The sequence below is a fragment of the Pseudophryne corroboree genome, chromosome 11 (genome assembly GCF_028390025.1).
Source record: "Pseudophryne corroboree isolate aPseCor3 chromosome 11, aPseCor3.hap2, whole genome shotgun sequence".
NCBI classification, from domain to species: domain Eukaryota; kingdom Metazoa; phylum Chordata; class Amphibia; order Anura; family Myobatrachidae; genus Pseudophryne; species Pseudophryne corroboree.
The window spans coordinates 339,159,956-339,180,531 of NC_086454.1; the positions used below are offsets into that span (position 1 = coordinate 339,159,956).

The following is a 20,576-nucleotide window of genomic DNA, read 5'->3' on the forward strand; positions in this document are numbered from 1 at the left end:
CCGGAGTACACTGCAGCATCACACACACAGATACGTGTACAGCCGGAGTACACTGCAGCACCACACACACAGATACGTGTACAGCCGGAGTACACTGCAGCATCTCACACACACACAGATACGTGTACAGCCGGAGTACACTGCAGCATCTCACACACACACAGATACGTGTACAGCCGGAGTACACTGCAGCATCTCACACACACACAGATACGTGTACAGCCGGAGTACACTGCAGCATCTCACACACACACAGATACGTGTACAGCCGGAGTACACTGCAGCATCTCACACACACAGATACGTGTACAGCCGGAGTACACTGCAGCATCTCACACACACACAGATACGTGTACAGCCGGAATACACTGCAGCATCTCACACACACAGATACGTGTACAGCCGGAGTACACTGCAGCATCTCACACACACACAGATACGTGTACAGCCGGAGTACACTGCAGCATCTCACACACACAGATACGTGTACAGCCGGAGTACACTGCAGCATCTCACACACACACAGATACGTGTACAGCCGGAGTACACTGCAGCATCTCACACACACAGATACGTGTACAGCCGGAGTACACTGCAGCATCTCACACACACACAGATACGTGTACAGCCGGAGTACACTGCAGCATCACACACACAGATACGTGTACAGCCGGAGTACACTGCAGCATCTCACACACACACACACACACACACAGATACGTGTACAGCCGGAGTACACTGCAGCACCACACACACAGATACGTGTACAGCCGGAGTACACTGCAGCATCTCACACACACACATACGTGTACAGCTGGAGTACACTGCAGCATCTCACACACACACAGATACGTGTACAGCCGGAGTACACTGCAGCATCTCACACACACACATACGTGTACAGCTGGAGTACACTGCAGCATCTCACACACACACATACGTGTACAGCCGGAGTACACTGCAGCATCACACACACACACAGATACGTGTACAGCCGGAGTACACTGCAGCATCTCGCACACACACAGATACGTGTACAGCCGGAGTACACTGCAGCATCACACACACACACACACACACACACACAGATACGTGTACAGCCGGAGTACACTGCAGCGCCACACACACAGATACATGTACAGCCGGAGTACACTGCAGCAGCATCACACACACACATGCATGTACAGCTGGAGTACACTGCACCACACAGATACATATACAGCTGGAGTACACTGCAGCACCACACACACAGATACGTGTACAGCCGGAGTACACTGCAGCATCACACACACACACACACAGATACGTGTACAGCCGGAGTACACTGCAGCATCTCACACACACACACACACACACACACACACACACACAGATACGTGTACAGCCGGAGTACACTGCAGCACCACACACACACACACAGATACGTGTACAGCCGGAGTACACTGCAGCATCTCACACACACACACACACACACACACACAGATACGTGTACAGCCGGAGTACACTGCAGCATCACACACACACACAGATACGTGTACAGCCGGAGTACACTGCAGCATCTCACACACACACAGATACGTGTACAGCCGGAGTACACTGCAGCATCTCACACACACACACACACACACACAGATACGTGTACAGCAGGAGTACACTGCAGCATCTCACACACACAGATACGTGTACAGCCGGAATACACTGCAGCACCACACACACAGATACATGTACAGCAGGAGTACACTGCAGCATCTCACACACACAGATACGTGTACAGCCGGAGTACACTGCAGCACCACACACACACACAGATACGTGTACAGCCGGAATACACTGCAGCATCTCACACACACAGATACGTGTACAGCCGGAGTACACTGCAGCACCACACACACAGATACATGTACAGCCGGAATACACTGCAGCAGCATCACACACACACATGCATGTACAGCTGGAGTACACTGCACCACACAGATACATATACAGCTGGAGTACACTGCAGCACCACACACACAGATACATGTACAGCCGGAGTACACTGCAGCAGCATCACACACACACACAGATACGTGTACAGCTGGAGTACACTGTAGCACCACGCACACACAGATACATGTACAGCCGGAGTACACTTCAGCGCCACACACACAGATACATGTACAGCCGGAGTACACTGCAGCACCACACAGACAGATACATATACAGCTGTACAGCCGGAGTGCACAACAGGATTACATGGGTGGAATGTGTGTTTGGTGCAGGGTGCTGAAACGCTCTGGCCAGGCTACAGACAGGCTACATGCAGTACTGCGAGAGGATGTGTAATGTAGAAGCCATCTCTGCTCATTTCCTATAGATCTGCGCCTGCAGCTCCTGGACGTGGAGAAACACCCCTACCTGATCAGAGCCCTGTACGGACTACTCATGCTGCTGCCACAGAGCAGTGCCTTCCAGCTGTTGTCACACCGGCTGCAATGTGTGCCGAACCCCCAGCTCATGAGAGCAGGGTAAGTGTGCGGGGAGGGGTGTCCGTCCTGTGATAACAGTACCGGGTTACACAGCAGGGTAAGTGCAGGGAGGGGTGTCCGTCCTGTGATAGCAGTACGGGGTGACACAGCAGGGTAAGTGTGCGGGGAGAGGTGTCCGTCCTGTGATAGCAGTACGGGGTGACACAGCAGGGTAAGTGTGCGGGGAGGGGTGTCCGTCCTGTGATAGCAGTACGGGGTGACACAGCAGGGTAAGTGCAGGGAGGGGTGTCCGTCCTGTGATAGCAGTACAGGGTGTGGGTGACACAGCAGGGTAAGTGCAGGGAGGGGTGTCCGTCCTGTGATAGCAGTACAGGGTACGGGGTGACACAGCAGGGTAAGTGCAGGGAGGGGTGTCCGTCCTGTGATAGCAGTACAGGGTGTGGGTGACACAGCAGGGTAAGTGCGGGGAGGGGTGTCCGTCCTGTGATCGCAGTACGTGGTATGGGGTGACACAGCAGGGTAAGTGCGGGGAGGGGTGTCCGTCCTGTGATATCAGTACAGGGTGCGGGTGACACAGCAGGGTAAGTGCAGGGAGGGGTGTATGTCCTGTGATAGCAGTACAAGGTATGTGGTGACACAGCAGGGTAAGTGCAGGGAGGGGTGTATGTCCTGTGATAGCAGTACGGGGTGACACAGCAGGGTAAGTGCAGGGAGGGGTGTCCGTCCTGTGATAGCAGTACGGGGTGACACAGCAGGGTAAGTGTGCGGGGAGGGGTGTCCGTCCTGTGATAGCAGTACAGGGTGCGGGTGACACAGTACGGTAAGTGCAGGGAGGGGTGTCTGCGCTGTGATAGCAGTACAGGGTATGGGGTGACACAGCAGGGTAAGTGCAGGGAGGGGTGTTCGTCCTGTGATAGCAGTACGGGGTGACACAGCAGGGTAAGTGTGCGGGGAGGGGTGTCCGTCCTGTGATCGCAGTACAGGGTACGGGGTGACACAGCAGGGTAAGTGCAGGGAGGGGTGTCCGTCCTGTGATAGCAGTACAGGGTGCGAAGTGACACAGCAGGGTAAGTGCAGGGAGGGGTGTATGTCCTGTGATAGCAGTACAGGGTACGGGGTGACACAGCAGGGTAAGTGCAGGGAGGGGTGTATGTCCTGTGATAGCAGTACAGGGTACGGGGTGACACAGCAGGGTAAGTGCAGGGAGGGGTGTCCGTCCTGTGATAGCAGTACAGGGTGCGGGTGACACAGCAGGGTAAGTGCAGGGAGGGGTGTCCGTCCTGTGATAGCAGTACAGGGTGCGAAGTGACACAGCAGGGTAAGTGCAGGGAGGGGTGTATGTCCTGTGATAGCAGTACAGGGTACGGGGTGACACAGCAGGGTAAGTGCAGGGAGGGGTGTCCGTCCTGTGATGGCAGTACAGGGTGCGGGTGACACAGCAGGGTAAGTGCAGGGAGGGGTGTCTGCGCTGTGATATCAGTACGGGGTGACACAGCAGGGTAAGTGCGGGGAGGGGAGGCTGTGCTTTGATATCAGTACGGGGTGACACAGCAGGGTAAGTGCAGGGAGGGGTGTCTGCGCTGTGATAGCAGTACAGGACAGCAGGGTAAGTGCGGGGAGGGGAGGCTGTGCTGTGATATCAGTACGGGGTGACACAGCAGGGTAAGTGCGGGGAGGGGAGGCTGTGCTTTGATATCAGTACTGGGTGCGGGGTGACACAGCAGGTAAGTGTGGTGAGGGGTGTCTGCGCTGTGATAGCAGTACAGGGTGAGAAGTGACACAGCAGGGTAAGTGCGGGGAGGGGTGTTTGCGCTGTGATAACAGTACAGAGTGCGGGGTGACATAGTAGGGTTAGTGCGGGGAGGGGAGGCCGCACTGTGATAGCACTACAGGGTGTGGGTGACATAGCAGGGTAAGTGTGGGGATGGTTGTTCGTCCTGTGATAGCAGTACAGAGTGCGGGGTGACATAGGGTAAGTGCGGGGAGGGAGGCTGCGCTGCGATAGCAGTGCTGGTGACACAGCAGGGTAAGTGTGCGGGAAGGGGAGGCCGCACTGTGATAGCAGTACAGGACAGCAGGGTAAGTTCGGGGGGGGGTGTCTGCGCTGTGATAGCAGTACAGGGTGCGGGTGACACAGCAGGGTAAGTGCGGGGAGGGGAGGCTGTGCTGTGATATCCGTACAGGGTACGGGGTGACACAGCAGGGTAAGTGCGGGGAGGGGAGGCCGCACTGTGATAGCAGTACAGGGTGCGGGGTGACACAGCAGGGTAAGTGCGGGGAGGGAAGGCCGCACTGTGATAGCAGTACGGGGTGACACAGCAGGGTAAGTGCAGGGAGGGGTGTCCGTCCTGTGATAGCAGTACAGGGTATGGGGTGACACAGTAGGGTAAGTGCTGGGAGAGGAGGCCATGCTGTGATAGCAGTACAGGGTGTGGGTGACACAGCAGGGTAAGTGCAGGGAGGGGTGTCCGTCCTGTGATAGCAGTACAGGGTGTGGGTGACACTGCAGGGTAAGTGCAGGGAGGGGTGTCCGTCCTGTGATAGCAGTACAGGGTGCGGGTGACACAGCAGGGTAAGTGCAGGGAGGGGTGTCCGTCCTGTGATAGCAGTACAGGGTGCGGGTGACACAGCAGGGTAAGTGCAGGGAGGGGTGTCCGTCCTGTGATAGCAGTACAGGGTGCGGGTGACACAGCAGGGTAATGGCAGGGAGGGGTGTCCGTCCTGTGATAGCAGTACAGGGTGTGGGTGACACAGCAGGGTAAGTGCAGGGAGGGGTGTCTGCGCTGTGATATCAGTACAGGGTGCGAAGTGACACAGCAGGGTAAGTGCAGGGAGGGGTGTCCGTCCTGTGATAGCAGTACAGGGTGCGGGTGACACAGTACGGTAAGTGCAGGGAGGGGTGTCTGCGCTGTGATAGCAGTACAGGGTGTGGGTGACACAGCAGGGTAAGTGCGGGGAGGGGTGTTTGCGCTGTGATAACAGTACAGAGTGCGGGGTGACATAGTAGGGTTAGTGCGGGGAGGGGAGGCCGCACTGTGATAGCACTACAGGGTGTGGGTGACATAGCAGGGTAAGTGTGGGGATGGTTGTTCGTCCTGTGATAACAGTACAGAGTGCGGGGTGACATAGGATAAGTGCGGGGAGGGAGACTGCGCTGCAATAGCAGTGCTGGTGACACAGCAGGGTAAGTGTGCGGGAAGGGGAGGCCGCACTGTGATAGCAGTACAGGACAGCAGGGTAAGTTCGGGGAGGGGTGTCTGCGCTGTGATAGCAGTACAGGGTGCGGGTGACACAGCAGGGTAAGTGCGGGGAGGGGAGGCTGTGCTGTGATATCAGTACAGGGTACGGGGTGACACAGCAGGGTAAGTGCGGGGAGGGGAGGCCGCACTGTGATAGCAATGCGGGGTGACACAGCAGGGTAAGTTTGCGGGGAGGGGCGGCTGTGCTGTGATATCAGTACAGAGTGCGGGGTGACACAGCAGGGTAAGTGTGCGGGAAGGGGAGGCCGCACTGTGATAGCAGTACAGGACAGCAGGGTAAGTTCGGGGAGGGGTGTCTGCACTGTGATATCAGTACAGGGTGCGGGTGACGCACCAGGGTAAGTGTGCGGGAGGGGCGGCTGTGCTGTGATATCAGTACAGAGTGCGGGGTGACACAGCAGGGTAAGTGTGGGGAGGGGAGGCTGCGCTCTGATAGCAGTACAGAGTGCGGGGTGACACAGCAGGGTAAGTGTGCGGGAGGGGCGGCTGTGCTGTGATATCAGTACAGAGTGCGGGGTGACACAGCAGGGTAAGTGTGCGGGGAGGGGTGGCTGTGCTGTGATATCAGTACAGAGTGCGGGGTGACACAGCAGGGTAAGTGTGCGGGGAGGGGCGGCTTCTGCTGTGATATCAGTACAGAGTGCGGGGTGACACAGCAGGGTAAGTGTGCGGGGAGGGGCGGCTTCTGCTGTGATATCAGTACAGAGTGCGGGGTGACACAGCAGGGTAAGTGTGCGGGGAGGGGCGGCTTCTGCTGTGATATCAGTACAGAGTGCGGGGTGACACAGCAGGGTAAGTGTGCGGGGAGGGGTGTCAGCGCTGTGATAAGTGTATATTGAATCTATTCTCTGCCCTCCGCAGGCACACAGAACCAGCAGCCGAGGGCTCCGCTAAGGAAGACTCGGTGAGGATAGACTACACAGAGCTACTGCAGCACTTTGAGAAGGTCCAGAACAAACATTTGGAAATCAGACACCAGAGAGCAGGAGATATATTGGAGAGACGTCTGGGACAATGACTGTACCCTTCTTATCACCTCACTTCCTTCCTGCTTCTGTAGAGGAGTCCTTGTTACCCCATAGCGACCTCTAGTACCTGGGCTCATGGGCCTCACAATCAGTTTTTCCCTGTAATATGTCCTCCCAGCCCCATAGACGGCTCCAGGTGTTCTCCTTTCCCAGCGGAATCAGCAGGGAAATCAGTGTTTCCTGTCCTCTGGTTGCATCTGGCTGGTGGGAAGGGACCAGGGGGTATGATGTGGCCTTACAGCGACAGCGCAGGTGGCATCTCAGTCTCTAAGCATGTTCTATGTTATTGGGCGTTCTGTGAGCCTGGGAATACGCAGGGGTGCAGGTGGTGACAGAGCAGAGAGAATTGCCCCAGCTCCCGGCGGTTGCGTTAGTACTGCGGTGCGCGGAGTCGTGTGTAGTTTCCAGTACTAAACACAGTATATTCAGGGTCCCCATAGAGCATCTCCAGCGAAGGTATATGTATTCCGACTTGTGCCCGTTCTCCTGTCTCCTCTTAGGGGTAAAGCCTAAGACACACCAGACGACGGACAGTGTGTGACCCAGACTCGCACGTTCCCTCTCCGTATAATTGCTTATTTTTTTATATGATCTGATTGAATAAAAAGTGAGCTGGATCTTACTGAGGGTGTGTCGTTACTTAGTGCGGGTGTAAATACGCATCGGCCAGCGCAGGCCATTAACCATCTCCTCTCTGTACTTTTTATGGTGCGTCATCTTTGTTATAAAGTGATGTTTTTACTCGTAAAGTCCATTGGTGGACACTGGAGGCGTAGGGTATAAAGGTGCAGGCCAGAGTTCCGTCATAGAAGTCTGAAAATTCTCCACTTAGGGCCAAAGCTCACAGGGCAATGGAGAGGGGCAAATGCAGATAGGAGGAGGGGGAGAAATGAAGTCCTACAACAAACAACTGTTACCTTAGAGCACAGGAACCCAATGACCTCAGAGAAAAGGGTCTAATGGAAGTTTTATCGAGCAGCCCATTGAAGGACACCAGAGCATGGGGATGACACACATCTGCCGCTCTGATGGGCGTGAGCGCAAAACCTTCCATTTTGAACGTACATCTTTCAGTGTGAAAATGTTAAACCTTGAGACCATGGTAAAGTAATGGGTAAGTGACTGCCCAGCCGAGGCACCGCATGCCACCCAGGAGACCATCACTGGCCTGGCGGAGTGTGGCCTTACATTTTCAGGAAATTATCGCTCATGACCTATGGTCGTAATGATAGTATCCTCATTGAGATGTTTACTGGATACCAACTTCTAATGAACAGAGGGTTCTGTCCATAGAACCGCACATCAGTGCGAGAAAGGAGATATGGCTGTGCAAGAAATGAGATACGGCTGTGTGAGCAATTGGGTTATACGAGAAATGAGATACGGCTGTGCGTTTTAGAAAGATACGGCTGTGCGTTTCAGAAAGATACGGCTGTGTGAGAAACGAGATATGGCTGTGTAAGAAACAAGATACGACTGTGAGAAATTAGGCTATACGAGAAATAAGATACGACTGCGTGTGAGAAATTAGATAATAAGATACGGCTGCGTGCAAGAAATGAGATACGGCTGTGCGTGTGAGAGAGGAGATACAACATGTGAGAAATGAGATACGACTGAGCATGCGAGAAATGATACAGCTGTGCATGTGAGAAATTAGATACACACACACACACACACACACAACCGTAAGAAGTGAGATGAGATACGACGTGTGAGTAATAAGATTCGGCTGTGCGTGTGAGAAGTGAGATGAGATACGAAGTGTGAGAAATGAGACACGGCTGTGCATGTGAGAAGTGAGATGATACGGCGTGTGAGAAATGATACGGCTGTGCGTGTGAGATGAGATACGGCTGTGCGTGCGAGAAATGAGATAAAGCTGTGTGTGTGTGAAATGAGATACGGCTGTGCGTGTGAGATGATACGACGTGTGAAATGAGACAGCTGTGCGTGTGAGAAGTGAGATGAGATACGACGTGAGAAATGAGATACGTCTGTGTGTGTGAGAAGTGAGATACGGCTGTGCGTGTGAGAAGTGAGATGAGATACAACATGTGAATTAAGATACAGCTGTGTGAGAAATGAGATGCGGCTGTGCGTGTGAGAAGTGAGATGAGTTTCAACGTGTGAAATGAGATACGGCTGTGCGTTTGAAGTGAGATGAGAGCCGATGTGTGAGAAATGAGACAGCTGTGTGTGTGAGAAGTGAGATGAGCTACAGCAGTGTGAGAAATTAGGCTATACGAAAAATAAAATATGGCTGTGCATGTGAGAAATGCAGTAATAAGATACGTCTGTGTGAGAAATGAGATTCGGCTGTGTGTGGAAGAAATGAGATACGGCTGTGCATGTGAGAAATGCAATAATAAGATACGGCTATGTGAGAAATTAGATTCAGCTGTGCGTGGGAGAAATTATACAGCTGTGCATGGGAGAAATGAGATACAGCTGTGCGTGGGAGAAATAAGATACGGCGTGTAAGAAATGAGAAATAAGGTATAGCTGTGTGAGAAATGAGATACGACTGAGAAATGAGAAAGATATGCTGTGTGAGAAATGAGATACAGCTAAACGTGTGAGAAATTAGATACAGCTGTGCCTGTGAGAAATGAGATACGGCTGTGCATGTGAGAAATTAGATACAGCTTAGTGAGAAATTAGATACGGCTGTGCGTGGGAGAAGTGAGATGAGATACGACGTGTGAGAAATGAGATACAGCTGTGTGTATGAGATGAGATACGACATGTGTAATGAGATACAGCTGTGCATGTGAGAAGTGAGATGAGATACGACGTGTGAAATTAGATATGGCTGTGCATGTGAGAAGTGAGATGAGATACGACGTGTGAGAAATGAGATACGGCTGTGCGTATGAGAAGTGAGATGAGATACGACGTGTGAGAAATGAGATGATATGACGTCAGAAAGGAGCTACGGCTGTGCGCGTGAGAGATGAGATATGACATGTGAAATAAGATACGGCTGTGCATGTGAGAAGTAAGATGAGATACGACGTGTGAGAAATGAGAGACGGCTGTGCGTGTGAGATGAGATACGACGTGTGAGAAATGAGACGGCTGTGCGTGTAATAAGTGAGATGAGATACAGCTGTGTGAGAAATTAGGCTATACGAGAAATAAAATATGGCTGTGCATGTGAGTAATGCAATAATAAGATACGTCTGTGTGAGAAATGAGATTTGGCTGTGCGTGTGAGAAATAAGATACGGCTGTGCGTGTGAGAAGTGAGATGAGATACAACATGTGAAATAAGATATGGCTGTATGAGAAATAAGATATGGCTTTGTGAGAAATGAGATACTGCTAAACATGTGAGAAATTAGATACAGCTGTGTGATAAATGAGAGCTGTGCATGCGAGAAATTAGATACAGCGGAGTGAGAAATGAGATACGGCTGTGCGTGTGAGAAATGTGATACGGCTGTGTGTATGAGAAGTGAGATGAGATACGACGTGTGAAATTATATACGGCTGTGCGTATGAAAAGTGAGATGAGATACAGCTTAGTGAGAAATGAAATACGGCTGTGCGTGTGAGAAATGAGATATGGCTGTGCGTGTGAGATATGTGATACGGCTGTGTGTGAGAGAAGTGAGATGAGATACGACGTGTGAAATGATATACGGCTGTGCGTATTGTCGAAGTCAAAAATAATACATAAAAAGAACATACAAACTACACACATAAGTCGCTATACTTGCAAATACGCGCAGCGAGCACAGCAATATATGGTAACACACGCATTTACACGGACATGCCACAGAGATGGATTCAACACTTATTTCATACAGTACATAATTATAATAATATCAAGCGCCAGACATCATGATGATTTAAATTATGTAATGAAGTAATGTCATGTATGTGTATTATTTGAACGAAACCAGATACACCTGTCATATTTGGTATTAAAGCAAGCAGATTAATGTGTAGATTCATTTGATACTTGTTATTAAGTTGTAGGACATTGCAACAAATAATTATGATTAAATGTATAAAAGCTAAAATCACTTTTATTAGAACAATAGATATTCCAAACAGGTAGTGGACAGGAAGCTCAGGCCAGCCCTTTGGATGTCTTCAAGGCTGAACCTGATTAGCATATACAAAGAGACTAGTGATTCATCATGAATGAGCAAGTTCCCTCGCCCAAACTAGATAACACATTACACACATTACTGATCACACAGGAAGCCAGTTGCCGTTTGGTCTCAGAGTAAGATGGAGTGCCAGCATGATTTTACAGAGAGAGAGAGACATAAGCATTGAGGGAATGGTATTGCATTGCTGGCCTGTAACTGTATGTAACTGTATGTTTTAACTGCTTACTGTGTGAGTTGTAATTATGTGTATACTGTACATTGTGATATATTGAATACATATCCTTTTATTAACAAATATATACATCAATGAGCTTTGGAACTCAGATAATGTGTGGGTGTATTGTTTTCTCTTATGGGATGCAGTGTTTTGCTATGTATAGTGCACATTCATGGCACATGGTAATAAGAGGTGCAGGCGTTTACAATATATATTAGAGCGGGCATTTTAAATATTTGTGAGAAAGCAATTTGGCATTCACAGATGGGGGCTGGTCCGCGATATCAGGGTCTTAATGATGCACTGTACAGTACAAACGCGGCTGTGATCGACCGGCTCCGATGGACGCATCGCGACGCTGATGAATAACATCCACGTGTATTGTTGTGTTATCAGTAAGCCAATGATATGAAATTTCAAGGGACAATGCGTTTCTCATAATATTTAAGATGCTAAAATGTATTTTTATTGTTGCAAAACAAAGTTCAAATAAGTCATTGTGTTTGATTCAGATTGGATTGTTTATCTGTTAAGTAGGTTTAAAAGTACATTTAAAAGTTGCTGCATAGCCTTGATATAGTTTTTTTAAACTCAGGCCTAAAATAACTTCAGGTGCTTGTATAATGTGTGATTTCTTTGTGACAAAGGAAACCGCATGGTCTGTCGTCCATTTTGGACTAACCACATGGCCTGTCCACCATTTTGTGTAAACCTCATGGATGTGGAAGGGGGAGGAGCAGTGGCCATTTTAGGAAGGTCTTTTTCGAAATAGCTGATTTTCAGTCTGCTCAGAATAATCAGTTTCCTTGGTCACATCAAACACCATTTATGAGTTACCAATGCATTTATTTAACCCATGCCATAGTCAATTACAAATAGTTTCAGTTAGGCCTAGTGAGATTAAATGGTGAGAAGTTTTTTTTTCCCTGTCCTTCTTGTCTGTGCGTAATTACTTTACATCAAGTGAGGGGGTTGCACACAGATAGAAAAAGGAAAGAAAGAGTTGTTTTTGTTTTTTTCCTTCCAAGACTTGTAGAATCTGCTTACAGGGAGGATAGCCATTGAAATGCAAATTAACCTGTGTAACTGGGTTTTTTTTAGCAGTGGAAAAGCAAATAGCTTTGATATGCAAATAAGAGGTAAGGTGTCTCATAGGAGACCAGTGAATGGTACATATATATATTATTATTATTATAATTATGTGTATATTTATATCAGTGTATGTTCTGCAAGATAGCTATCCAATCTGAATCATATCATTTAAATTATTGATTATTGCCAGAGTCATTATAGATCTGTGTGAAATAGGATACATTTGTTGCTATATAGGTACATTTGAAATAACAGTATTTTAAGGAAGTAAGTGTAAAGACACAAACGCAGGTCTGCATAAAAGTTTATACAGAACAAGTTGTGTCTAGTGGGCAATAGTAATTATTATTGTTCACATTTATAGAGCTGTGTGATTTCTTTTATTGCGGACGCAGGGTTTTGTACACGTGTCTCGGACAAAGTACAGGACTGCGCACGCAGCGTAAGACACGCACGGTCGCGTGTTTACGCAAAGTGCGTAAGAGTGCGGGCGCTAAGTACAAATTACACAATTAGTGTCGTTTAGTTCAAAGGTGGGATAGTAGACATTTAATACAATAGCACAAAACTACCCGGTTTCTAAAGCAGATTAGTATAAAACTTTTGTTTAAACTGTATTGCCTCTGGGGTAAAGCTGCCTATCTGAATGAATTAAAATTTTCTGTACAGAAAAACCAAAGTGTATTTGAGTGAGCGAACGTAGGAGTGAGTGGATTTGAACCCCGGAAATCTGGTCCCGTGGTACACCAAGTAAGTGGAGGCTTGGTGGCGTGAGGCGGCTGACTCACGTTAATATAGATTGAAATACGCAAATCGTGAGGAGATTTGCAGAGGAGCGTAATAGGGAATTGTGCATTGTGTAGTATTGAAGTAAAAAGGTTTTTTGTTACGCTCCGAGCTGAGGGTCGCAGTTTGTACATCGACCCGTGGTCGTACGGCAGATGGGTAACAAGTACCTATACGCTGTGCGATTGGACCGTGCGTTTGTGGGTGCGGTACATAGCGCAACTTGATACCCCTTTTACGAGCTTTTGCGTAAAATCGCGGTATCATTAGCGCGTGATTTGTGTATAAGTGTATAGGGAGTTTTCACTGGTCTCTCTCAGGAAAATCTCCAGCGGCAGATATTTACTGGAAAAGGTAAGTCACTCCTAACACTTCCAGTAAATAGAAACCAATAGGGCCTCACTGGGTACGCGGTGTTCACTATTGGAGTGAGTCGTGGTACTCAGCGGAGAAGGAGTGGGTGAAGCGCTCTGAGAACTTTCACCGTCTTATCCGTGTCGTGCATTGGGGATTGCGTAAAAGGAAAAAGTCCGCGATGGGATCCAATTGCACAAGCGGTGGACGTATGGTAGCCAGGGGTTAGGTTGAAGAGCCGCGGCCCAAGGGGTCAGCGAGGTTTGTTATGTGTGGGAAATATGGCCCACACGCTGAAGACTTTTTGTCTGAATGGGTATGTATGACTGACAAAGATAGGGTACCATTCCCTAGGGTAGGCAGCTTTGAACCAGAGGTATTGCAGAACTTAAGGATAAGAATATGTCTGATAAAATCCAAGAAACAAAGGGTCAGACATACAAATTGTTTAAACCTGTGACAGCAAGAGGGGTTGGTGAGTTTGATCCTAAGGTATTGCAGGTGGTATGTCTAACCAAAGTCATATAAGACAAGAACGGAAATATAAGAACTGTTTGAACTTGTAGCAACAATAAACAAGTAGAAAAGACAAAAAAAGAGAATGCAAGTACACCGCCATATGTAGATGTGGAAGCAGTTACGGCCAGCATACAAACTATAGAAAATAATAAAAATATGAAAAATATGACTGTAACCTATATATGTACTAATGAATGTTGAAGTTTTATTTAGGAGGAGAAGGTGACCTGATTGTTTTCAGCCATTTCTCATGTACCCAGAGGAGTATCCAACCGGTAAAAGAAGAGCAGTAGCCTGTGGGGGAAGTGGCTGAGACCAGTGGAACAGGTAAGTATGGTATCATTTGTGTACATACATAGTAAAACCCAAAAATAAAACAAAAAAAATCAAGAAAGTAACGTCAGAAATGGAGAAAAAAAACCTGTCCGCACATTAGTATTTGCCAATAGGAAAGCGGACAGAGACAAGGTAACACCCAGGTATTTTTTTTAGTTACCATATAAGAAGTATTCATTCCTAGTAATGCCCCTAGTCAAGATGAGCTCGGAAATGTTTGTTGGACCATTGTCAGACCCTTAATACGGGATGAGAAGGATTGAATGAATACTTCGCATGACCTAGAAGCTTGTTAAACTTTTTTTTTTTGCTTTTGTCTCTTGCAGTAATAGAAAACTCTCCATCTGGATAAGATCACTGGTAAACACTTATTCGGCAAATGGGAGGTGGCTGTCTCTCTGCAAATGGACGGGCTCAATAAGGCATTGAGTGTCAGGGTGCAGACTTCTTTGCCAAATTGGAAAGGTCACAGTAGCTAATCTAAGATAGTGTGCTATTGAACATCACAAGAATAGTGTTAGACGCAGAGAACAACAGGTGGAGAGGTTGAGGACGGTAAGTATACTGGCACATACAGGAAAGACCCATCAGTCCAAACCCCAGATCCCTAATGGTCAATAATATGTTACACTTGTAGGAAGGAAGGGCATTTTGCCAGAGATTGTAGGAGTAGTAGGACACATAGTCAATATAGATCCCCTAGACAGAAAACACAAGCCACATTATTAAACACATAGACGGGACCAAGGGACATATAGTAAGGAATCATAAGCCATATAGAAAACACAGATTCGGCTAATGGGAAGAACAAAATAAATGCAACATTACCCTTTGACAAAACTTGCTGGGGTTAAGATGGGGCCTCTAAACTTTTGCTTCTTTTTCCTAGCAGAAATGGCCCCTGATTAACTTAATTTTGTTAGATATGATATACATATACAGTACTATGCTCCCCCTCAGGAAGTAAAAAGTATTTTAGACACCCACGAAGACTAATGTCGCATTCTACTGTTCTAGATGCATGTCCATCACAGGTAGAGGAAATTATCTCACAGATACCGGGTTCCCTATGAACTTAGGATGGACAGGACACTGGATTGATGGCTGGGATAGTCCCAATAGCGATACGACAAACACAGAATTTTTTTTAAGGGGAGTAGACCAAGTAGAGAATCACTTCCCCGTAGTGCCCAATCCAGTTGTCAAATTTTTATAAAATCTTCTTCACCTCTGCAAACTCATCTGTCACCAACCTCTATTCTGTTTCTCTACAGTTTTCCTCTTCATCTTTTGCGTTCACACAGGGTGGTACAATACATGGACCCGATTACAGTTCAAATTCCACATGCCTAGGTCCTTCAGAGTTCTGCCCGAACCCAGTATATCTCAACAGCACGATAACACCAGTATTACTGCAGTGTGCCTTGTCATGCACAAAGGGTGGAGAATGGGAATACTGGTGAAGGGAAATTTTATATAGACACTGATATGCCTGTTGGTGAATGGCAAACCTGACATTTTTTATTTTTTTTTCATTTTCTTCTTCCTTCTCTCCTCTAGAAATGTTTCTTTTTTCTTTCTTTTTTTGAGTTATGCTCATAGTACTCTACATTGCAAACACACGATAGTAAATTAAAATGAAAAATTTGTGTTCCCTACAGGAAAAGGCAGTCTGGAGGACAAAGGGGTATGGCCAGGAGTCCTCAGGACTGTGGACAGGTGGACACGGTAAGCCAGTAGCCCCCAGAGCATACCTTCCAAGTCTAGCTGAGGTGGCACACAGTCTGACTCATCTAGGCAAAGAGGGTATGTGCAGGCTGATGAGAGCCTACTGGTGTGTGCTGGGATTCTATTCTCATGCAGGTAAGAGAGCAATGACCTGTCTTGCTTGCTTGAGGAAGAATATTGGTAAAGCAATACCAACAGAGCCATCCCATATCCCTCCTGCAGACGGATCTTTTCAGGAAATACAAATCGACTTCGTACAGTTAACACCCTTTAGGAATTATTGTTATGTATTGGTGTGCACTGATGTTTTCTCAAACTGGGTAGAGGCATTTCCTGCCGCCACGGATGCTGCTGTGTTTACCGCAAAGAAAAATTGAGCAGAAATTTATGTGTAGATAATGGTACCCCTAGAAGTAGGAGCAAAGCTTGAAATTGTACTATTGTGATCATAGATACTGCCACTAGTATTATGTAGCTTCGGAACCACTCCCAGATCTTCACTCAACGAATCACCCTCTTCGAAATTTGTTGTTTTTGTTTTGGTATTTGTGTCTTTTTTGGGTTGTTTTTGGAAGACAACCTCATGTCATGATTGATCCGCACAATGATCAGAAATACACCAATGAGGTGACAGTACAGTACCTTATTGAGATGAGCCAGCATTTGAGAACTTGACAAAAGAACTTGAAACTGTAGATTGCTGGTATGCCAAATACTAACTGTCTTGATTGTGAACTAAGAGACTGTGTGATTGTTCTTATGCTCAGGTTGCCTAATAGACAGGTGGGAAGGACCATACCAAGTTTTGTTGACAGCACTATCCCAGTGAAAGTAGCCGAGAGCGAGATTTGGGTCCACGATTCCCATTGCAGGAAAGTCAGTAGTCCGGAAGGAACTCGTAAATGGTGTGAGATCGCAAAAGTATCACCAGAGACTCTGTTCCGTGAAGACTGAGAGGCGGCACTGTTGAACACTACCTGAGCGTACTAAAGGATTGCAGAAAGACCAGTCATTGTAATTGATTTGTTATGAACAAGAGTTGTTTTGTTCTATTTCTCTTTTCTCTCTTTCCCGCTGACAAACATTTTTTTTCAGGATATTCTATTTTTGCTGGGGGGTTTTATGAGGAGTCGAGTGTGGGACTGGAACTGGTTCTGGAGGAAGGAGTGATTTCCTTATAGGATCCCAGGATTAGCCGATCTGTTTGTTAAAGTCAGAGAAAAATCAAAGGTATAGTAGTTATGGAGTTCAGAGGTAATCCGGAACAATCAGACAACGGCTATTCACACATTGCAGATAAAGAGCTCATTAATATATCTGGAAGAAAGGTTTATGAGTGGCTCTCCCCAAACTCCGAAGGTTTATGTTATTTAGGAAGGACATTACTTATAACCCTTGTTCAATTATTAAACAGACCTAGCATACGTTCCAGAAATGGAAACAATGTTCAGAAAATGATAGGGATAGGTAGATCATGAAAATGTTATATGTCACTGTCATGATTTGTTTGTGTCTTCTTCATCTACCCAGCAGAACCTCAATCGAATCCAAACATCAGTGTACAAAGACGTAGGTACATGTATGTGTGAAATGTTCGTCGCAAATCAGACATTATAGGCCAGAGCACTGTCCCAGCATACTCTATAGGTTGAATGTTGTCCCATACCCAACCAGTGGTCCCGTGACCGCCGAGTGCATATAGAGGATGTCTCGTCCTCCTCCCTGTCTTCCCCAAATATAGACAAGTGTCTGATTTGCAAAATTAATACATACTTGTGTCTAGGTCACCGATTATTGTATGAAATATTTTTTTTCTTCTGTTAATAATTGATGGCAGTTATTGTTTGCTGCCAAAGGGTGGACTGTCAAAGTAAAAAATATTACATAAAAAGAACATACAAACTACACACATTATAAGTCGCTATACTTGCAAATACGCGCAGCAAGCACAGCAATATATGGTAACACACGCATTTACACAGACATGCCACAGAGATGGATTCGACACTTATTTCATACAGTACATAATTATAATAATATCAAGCGCCAGACATCATGATGATTTAAATTATATAATGAAGTAATGTCATGTATGTGTATTATTTGAACGAAACCAGATACACCTGTCATATTTGGTATTAAAGCAAGCAGATTAATGTGTAGATTCATTTGATACTTGTTGTTAAGTTGTAGGACATTGCAACAAATAATTATGATTAAATGTATAAAAGCTAAAATCACTTTTATTAGAACAATAGATATTCCAAACAGGTAGTGGACAGGAAGCTCAGGCCAGCCCTTTGGATGTCTTCAAGGCTGAACCTGATTAGCATATACAAAGAGACTAGTGATTCATCATGAATGAGTAAGTTCCCTCCCCCAAACTAGATAACACATTGCTGATCACACAGGAAGCCAGTTGCTGTTTGGTCTCAGAGAAAGATGGAGTGCCAGCATGATTTTACAGAGAGAGAGAGAGACATAAGCATTGAGGGAATGGTATTGTATTGCTGGCCTGTAACTGTATGTAACTGTATGTTTTAACTGCTTACTGTGTGAGTTGTAACCATGTAATTATGTGTATACTGTGCATTGTGATATATTGAATACATATCCTTTTAATAACAAATATATACATCAATGAGCTTTGGAACTCAGATAATGTGTGAGTGTATTGTTTTCTCTTATGGGATGCAGTGTTTTGCGATATATAGCGCACATTCATGGCACATGGTAATAAGAGGTGTAGGCGTTTACAATATATATTAGAGCGGCATTTTAAATATTTGTGAGAAAGCAATTTGGCATTCACAGTATGAGAAGTGAGATGAGATACGACGTGTGAGAAATGAGATACGGGTGTGAGAAGTGAGATGAGATATGACATGTCAGAAAGGAGATACGGCTGTGAGAGATGAGATACGACATGTGAAATAAGATACGGCTGTATGAGAAATGAGATACGGATGTGCGTGTGAGAAGTGAGATGAGATACGACGTGTGACAAATGAGAGACGGCTGTGCGTGTGAGAAGTGAGATGAGATAAGATGTGTGAGAAATAAGATACGGCTGAGCGTGTGAGAAGTGAGATGAGATACGACGTGTGAGAAATGAGACGGCTGTGCGTGTAATAAGTGAGATGAGATACAGCTGTGTGAGAAATTGGGCTATACGAGAAATGAAATATGGCTGTGCATGTGAAATGCAATAATATACGTCTGTGAGAAATGAGATACAGCTGTGCGTGTGAGAAGTAAGATAAGATACGACGTGAGAAATAAGATACGGCTGTGCGTGTGAGAAGTGAGATGAGATACATGTGAAATAAGATATGGCTATGTGAGAAATGAGAAACTGCTAAACGTGTGATAAATTAGATACAGCTTAGTGAGAAATACGATTCGGCTGTGCCTGTGAGAAATGAGATACTGCTTAGTGAGAAATGAGATACGGCTGTGTGTGTGAGATGAGATACAGCTGTGCGTGTGAGATGGGATACGACGTGTGAAATGATATACAGCTGTGCGTGTGAGAAGTGAGATGAGATATGACGTGAGAAATGAGATATGGCTGTGCGTGTGAGAAGTGAGATGAGGAGATACGGCTGTGCGTGTGAGAAATGAGATACGGGTGTGAAGTGAGATGAGATATGACATGTCAGAAAGGAGATACGGCTGTGCGTGTGAGAGATGAGATACGACGTGAGAAATAAGATACGGCTGTGCGTGTGAGATGAGATACAACGTGAAATAAGATACGGCTGAGAATGCAAGAAATGAGATACGGCTATGCGTGTGAGAAGTGAGATGAGATACGACATGTGAAATAAGATACGGCTATGTGAAAAATGAGATACGGCTGAGCGTGTGAGAAGTGAGATGAGATACGACGTGTGAAATGAGATACGGCTGTGCGTGTGAGAAGTGAGATGAGATGCGACGTATGAAATGATACGGCTGTGCGTGTGGGAAGTGAGATGAGATATGACGTGTGAAATGAGATACAGCTGTGCGTGTGAGAAGTGAGATGAGATATGATGTGCGTGTGAGAAGTGAGATAAGATACAGCTGTGTGAGAAATTAGGCTATACGGGAAATGAAATATGGTTCTGCATGTAAGAAATGCACTAATAAGAGACGGCTGTGTGAGAAATGATACATCTGTGCGTGTGAGTAATGAGGTACGGCTGTGCTAGAAATGAGATACGACTGAGAAATGAGATACGGCATGTAACAAATGAGAAATAAGATATGGCTGTGTGAGAAATGAGATACTGCTAAATGTGTGAGAAATGAGATACAGTGTGATAAATGAGAGCTGGGCATGCAAGAAATTAGACACAGCTTAGTGAGAAATGAGATACGGCTGTGCGTGTGAGAAATAATATACGGCTGTGTGTGGGAGAAATTAGATATGGCTGTGCATGGGAGAAATTAGATACGGCTTTGTGAGAAATGAGATACGGCTGTGCGTGAGAGAAATGAGATACGGCTGTGTGTGGGAGAAATGATATACGGCTTTGTAAGAAATGAGATACGGTGTGCAAGAAATTAGAAAAAAAAAGATACGGCTGAGTGTGCGAGAAATGAGATACAGCTGTGCGTGTGAGAAATAAGACTGCTGTGCATGTGAGAAGTGAGATGAGATACGACGTGTGAGA

The 20,576-nt window shown here is 46.5% G+C and overlaps 1 protein-coding gene across 2 annotated transcripts in view; it reads left to right on the top strand.

Moving 5' to 3' along the window:
• Window positions 1–7,378, top strand: part of VAC14 (VAC14 component of PIKFYVE complex) — a 106,806-nt gene extending 99,428 nt beyond the window's left edge. For both annotated transcript variants that reach the window (XM_063945859.1, XM_063945860.1), the window contains exons 18-19: window positions 2,357–2,507; window positions 6,590–7,378. In XM_063945859.1, coding sequence (XP_063801929.1) covers window positions 2,357–2,507; window positions 6,590–6,746 — 308 coding nt within the window. In that variant the 3' untranslated portion in view covers window positions 6,747–7,378. The remainder of the gene's footprint in view (window positions 1–2,356; window positions 2,508–6,589) is intronic.
• Window positions 7,379–20,576: the final 13,198 nt, after the last annotated feature.